Source organism: Salvelinus sp. IW2-2015, linkage group LG33 (genome assembly GCF_002910315.2).
Source record: "Salvelinus sp. IW2-2015 linkage group LG33, ASM291031v2, whole genome shotgun sequence".
Classification (NCBI taxonomy): domain Eukaryota; kingdom Metazoa; phylum Chordata; class Actinopteri; order Salmoniformes; family Salmonidae; genus Salvelinus; species Salvelinus sp. IW2-2015.
The window spans coordinates 37,785,767-37,792,262 of NC_036872.1; the positions used below are offsets into that span (position 1 = coordinate 37,785,767).

The 6,496-nt window shown below is 46.9% G+C and overlaps 1 protein-coding gene across 1 annotated transcript in view; it reads left to right on the top strand.

Moving 5' to 3' along the window:
- The window catches only part of LOC111957393 (SEC14-like protein 2), a 27,224-nt gene extending 20,930 nt beyond the window's left edge, over positions 1-6,294 (top strand). Inside the window, 3 exon segments of the mRNA XM_023978191.2 lie at positions 4,884-5,023; positions 5,183-5,352; positions 5,764-6,294. Of these exon segments, the coding sequence (XP_023833959.2) occupies positions 4,884-5,023; positions 5,183-5,352; positions 5,764-6,107 (654 nt within the window). The 3' untranslated portion in view covers positions 6,108-6,294.
- Positions 6,295-6,496: the final 202 nt, after the last annotated feature.

The following is a 6,496-nucleotide window of genomic DNA, read 5'->3' on the forward strand; positions in this document are numbered from 1 at the left end:
AAAGAAAAGGATATAAAAAAAGAAAGGCTTACTTACAACTATGAACATTTTCTGAGGTTTCATAGTTTGGAAATGAGAGTCCAGAGTATACCGTTTCTGACGTCCATTGTTTATTTATTTGCATAAAAACAAGAACAGCAAATTTTATTTGACACACTGACTGCCCTCATTCTACTGGTAATCTAGTCTTCCTCTGTAGTAACCCTAAACAGACATGAGAGGGAGCCCTCAGCATCAGTGCAACCAACACATGAGAGGAACCCGCAGTGCAACAAAAACATGAGGGAGCCCTCAGCCCTACCAAACACATGAGAGGGAGCCTCAGTGCAACCAAAAACATGAGGTAGCCCTCAGCCCTAAGCAAACACATGAGAGGGAGCCCTCAGCCCTGCAAAACATGAGAGCGGACCCTCAGCCCTAGCAACATATGAGAGGGAGCCCTCAGTACAACAAAACACATGAGGAGCCCTCAGCCCTACCAAACACATGAGAGGGAGCCCTTCAGCCCCTACCAAAAACACATGAGAGGAGCCTCAGCCTAGCAAACATAATGAGAGGGAGCCCTCAAACCCTAGCAAAACATATGAGAGGGAGCCTCAGCCCTAGCAAAACATTATGAAGGAGCCCTCAGCCCTAGCCAAACAATGAGAGGGAGCCCTCAGCCCTAGCAAACCATATAAGCCGGAGCCCTCAGCCCTACCAAACACATGAGAGGGAGCCTCAGCCCCTACCAACACATGAGAGGGAGCCCTCAGCCCTAGCAAACACTATGAGAGGGAGCCCTCAGCCCTACCAAACACATGAGAGGAGCCTCAGCTTAACCAAACAGACGGAAGAGTAAAACATTTCAGTTCCAGCAGTAAACTGAAAGCTACCAACAGGGCAGTAAGGAGTGGTATATTCCATGTGAGTGGAGGGAGAGAAAGATGTGTAATGGATGTGAAATGGCTAGCTAGTTAGGCGGTACGCGCTAATAGCGTTTCAGTCAGTTGCGTCACTTGCTCTGAAACCTAGAAGTAGGCTTTCGTGGAGCGATGGGTAACGATGCTGCTGGGCGACCGTTGTTGATGTGTGGCAGAAGGTCCCTGGTCGCGGTCGGGGCGGGGACGGTCTAAAGTTATACTGTTACAGATGGAGGATGACTCCAACTATGAGATGGTTGAGATTAACATCAGTCCACAGTTAATACCTCTCCCCCTACTGTATTTATTATTTATTGCTCCTTTGCACCCATTATTTCTGTCTCTACTTTGCACATTCTTCCACTGCACTAATTCCAGTGTTTTACTTGCTATATTGTATTTACTTCGCCACCATGGCCTTTTTTTTTTTGCCTTTACTTCCTTATCTCACCTCATTTGCTCACATTGTATATAGACTTTATTTTTCTACTGTATTATTGTCTGTATGTTTGTTTTACTCCATGTTTAACTCTTGTGTTTGTGATGTGTCGAACTGCTTTGCTTTATCTTGGCCAGTCGCAATTGTAAAGAGAACTTGTTCTCAACTTGCCTACCTGGTTAATATAGGTGAAATTAAAAATTCACACAGACATTAATGTCTGGATCACCAGGACATACATGTCTGGGATCACACAGCATCATTACATTCTGGGATCACACAGCACATTACATGTCTGGGATCCACAGGACCATTACATGTTGGGATACACAGACCAGTAACGTTGGGATCACACAGGACAGTAATGTCTGGGATACACCAGGACAGTTACATGTCTGGGATCAACAGCATCATTAATGTCTGGATCACACAGGACCTTACAGTCTGGATCACCACAGGACCATTACATTCTGATTACACAGCATCAGTCATGGCTGGATCACCAGGACCATTACATGGTCTGGATCACACAGGACCATTACATGTCTGGATCACACAGCACCAGTACATGTCTGGATCACACAGGACCGATCTACATGTCTGGATCACACCAGGCACCATTACATGTCTGGGCATCACACAGGACCATTACATGTCTGATCACCGGACCATTAATGCTGGATCACACAGACCATTACATGTCTGGGATCACACAGGACCATTACAATTCTGGATCACCACAGCATCTACATTGTCTGGCATCACACAGGACATTACATGTCTGGATCACACAGGACCATATACATGTCTGATCACACAGCACCATACATGTCTGGATCACACAGACCATTACATGTCTGGATCACACAGGACCATTACATGTCTGGATCACACAGGACCATTTACCATGGCATGGATCACACAGGACCATTACATGTTGACACCAGACCATTACAGCTGGGGCCATCACCACAGGACCATTACATGTCTGGGATCACACAGACCATTACATGTACTGTGATCACACAGGACCATTACAGTTGATCAACACAGACCATTACATGTCTGGATCACACAGCACCAGTACATGTCTGGATCACACAGGACCATATACATGTCTGGATTCACACCAGGACCATTACATGTCTGGGATCACACAGGGACCGATCTACATGTCTGGGATCACACAGGACCATTTACCATGTCTGGGATCACACCAGGGACCCATGAACATGTCTGGGCCGCTGGATCACACAGGAACCAGTACATGTCTGGGATCACACAGCGCACCAGACATGTCTGAGGATCACCACAGCACCCAGTACATGTCTGGGATCACACAGACCGATTACATGTCTGGGATCACACAGACCATTACATGTCTGGGATCAACACAGACCATTACATGTCTGGGATCACACAGCAACCATTTACATGTCTGGATCACCACAGGCACCATTACATTGTCTGGATCTCACACAGACCATGTACATGTCTGGATCACACAGGACCACATCTACATGTCTGGATCACAACAGCACCCAGCATACATGTCTGGATCACACAGGACCATTGACATGTCTGTACGCACACAACAGGACCATACATGTCTGGGATCACACAGCCCGACCATTACATGTCTGGATCACACAGCGACCATACATGTCACGGAGTCACACAGGACCAGTACATGTCTGGATCACACAGACCATTACAGTCTGGGATCACCACAGCCGACCATACATGTCTGGGATCACACAGACCATACATGTCTGGGATCACACAGGACCATTACATGTCTGGGATCACACGAGCACCATTACATGTCTGGGATCACACAGGACCCATACATGTCTGGGATTCACAACAGGCACCACTGCAGACATGTAATGGTCCTGTGTGAATTTTTTATTTTTTATTTCACCTATATTAACCAGGTAGGCAAGTTGAGAACAAGTTCTCATTTACAATTGCGACCTGGCCAAGATAAAGCAAAGCAGTTCGACACATACAACAACACAGAGTTACACATGGAGTAAAACAAACATACAGACAATAATACAGTAGAAAAATAAGTCTATATACAATGTGAGCAAATGAGGTGAGATAAGGAAGTAAAGGCAAAAAAAAAGGCCATGGTGGCGAAGTAAATACAATATAGCAAGTAAAACACTGGAATGGTAGTGCAGTGGAAGAATGTGCAAAGTAGAGACAGAAATAATGGGGTGCAAAGGAGCAAAATAAATAAATAAATACAGTAGGGGGAGAGGTATTAACTGTGGACTGATGTTAATCTCAACCATCTCATAGTTGGAGTCATCCTCCATCTGTAACAGTATAACTTTAGACCGTCCCCTCGCCCCGACCTCGGGCGCGAACCAGGGACCTTCTGCACACATCAACAACGGTCGCCCACGAAGCATCGTTACCCATCGCTCCACAAAAGCCGCGGCCCTTGCAGAGCAAGGGGAAAAACACTACTTCTAGGTTTCAGAGCAAGTGACGCAACTGACTGAAACGCTATTAGCGCGTACCCGCTAACTAGCTAGCCATTTCACATCCATTACACATCTTTCTCTCCCTCCACTCACATGGAATATACCACTCCTTACTGCCCCCTGTTGGTAGCTTTCAGTTACTGCTGGAACTGAAATGTTTTACTCTTCCGTCTGTTTGGTTAAGCTGAGGGCTCCCTCTCATGTGTTTGGTAGGGCTGAGGGCTCCCTCTCATGTGTTTTGGTAGGGCTGAGGGCTCCCTCTCATGTGTTTGGTAGGCTGAGGGCTCCTCTCTTTATGTGGTTGTGTTTAGGGCTGAGGGCTCCCTCATGTGTTTTGTGTACTGAGGGCTCCCTCTCATATGTTTGGTAGGGCTGAGGTCCTCTCATGTGTTTGGTAGGGCTGAGGGCTCCCTCTCATGTGTTTGGTAGGGCTGAGGGCTCCCTCATGTGTTTTGTTTGTACTGAGGGCTCCCTCTCATATGTTTGGTAGGGCTGACGGGCTCCCTCTTCATGTGTTTGTAGGGCTGAGGGCTCCCTCTCATGTGTTTGTAAGGGCTGAGGGCTCCCTCATGTGTTTTGGTAGGGCTGAGGGCTCCCTCTCATGTGTTTGGTAGGGCTGAGGGCTCCCTCTCATGTGTTTGGTAGGGCTGAGGGCTCCCTCATGTGTTTGGTTGCACTGATGGCTGAGGGCTCCCTCTCATGTCTGTTTAGGGTTACTACAGAGGAAGACTAGATTAACCAGTAGAATGAGGGCAGTCAGTGTGGTCAAATAAAATTTGCTGTTCTTGTTTTTATGCAAATAAATAAACAATGGACGTCAGAAACGTATACTCTGGACTCTCATTTCCAAACTATGAAACCTCAGAAATGTTCATAGTTGTAAGTAAGCCTTTCTTTTTTWTATATCCTTTTATTTCTCCTTCCCTCAAAAGAAAAAAAAACCCTGTGTTTATTCCCCTAACATTTTTCCTGCTGACTTTCATTGCATTTTTCTCAGCTGGACCCACACCATCCATCCTCTAACACTGTATCAATGTGTTCCAGATCCACTACGCAGGGCCGGTACCTGCTTCCTACTTCGTGAGGGAGTCAGTGAAGGTGGATTATGAACAGTGTCTGACAGTCAGTCGAGGCTCCTCACAGCAACTGGAGTATGAGATMCTCTTCCCTGGCTGTGTGCTCCGGTGAGTGGGGACCTGTTAACCTCTCTATCCCTCCCTCACCATCTCTGTTCCTCATTCTTTTTCTTTTACTGTATGTGTGTTGTGTATAGTGTAAGCCAAAAAGGAAAATTAAATCCATTCATATTTCTTCCTGCTGTTTCCTGTGTGTGTCTCATGCAGGTGGCAGTTTTCCAGTGATGGGGCAGACATCGGCTTTGGGGTGTTTATGAAGGGTAGGATGGGGCAGAGGCAGAACGCATCGCAGATGMAGGAGGTGGTTCCCAGCCAGAGATAYAATACCCACCTGGTGCCTGAGGACGGCTCTCTCACCTGCAACGAGCCTGGAATCTGTGAGTACASGACAGCCAGACAGGGCGACATAAGGGACTACACGTAAACCCTTCTCACAATAACACGCTGATCCAAACCATACTGTGCTAGCTTGGGTATTTTTGGTTCCAGACACTATACAGCTTGGTAAGGTTACGGTCACACATGGAGAATTGGGCAGGGTCACATGACAACCAGGCCTGGCATACAGGGATACAAAGGCTGCATTTACACAGGCAGTCCAATTCTGAACTTTTTCCCACTAATTGGTCTTTTGACCAATCAGATCAGCTTTTTTTGCCATCATTTGGCCAAAGATCAGAAAGGGGCTGCTTGTGTAAACGCTGCCAAAGAGGACAAGGGCAATGGTCAAGGTGTAGAAGGACTTGACTGAGGAGAGACATCTAAGTTGTTTTCTTTTGCTTCTCCAGATGTGCTGCGGTTTGACAACACCTACAGTATCTTCCAGTCCAAACGCATTAGCTTTACTGTCGAGGTCCTGCTCCCCGGCCAATCGCAGTCTCTGAAGAACATGATTGGGATGGAATCTGGGGCCAGCAACCAATCACAGTCCCTGAAGAACAGGAGTCTGTCAGAATCTGTGGCTAGCAGCCAATCACAGTCTCTGAAAAATAGGGGTGGGTCAGAAAGGGGGGCTAGCAGCCAATCGCAGTCTCTGAAAAACAGGGGTGGGTCAGAAAGGGGGGCTAGCAGCCAATCGCAGTCTCTGAAGAACAGGGGTGGGCCGGAATCTGGGGCCAGCAGCCAATCGTGACAGACGTTACTGAGTTGCTAATCTCTCGTGGACAGATTCTCGTGGACAGATGAAATGGGCAAGAATCTGTCAAGGTTCACGTAGAATTATGTGATTACAAGCAGCAGTAGCTCCTCGTTTTGGGTTTACGTCATTGATTATTTGGACAAATCAGGATTGGGTGAAGGCGGTGCTTAAACTGGTGCAGTGATTTTCAAGCCTGTGTGCAGATGATAAACGGTTTCCACTAGATTCCACAGCCACAAAGTCAAAATCAAAATGTTTTTTCTTCCATGATCAACACTGGTGAAATTAGGTTTGGCTGAGAGTTTCCGTTTGGGAAGGAGGAGACTTCGCTTCCTTTGCACAAAGTTAATCAGAATTGTTAACGGCAGTCCCCCCCGGAAGTA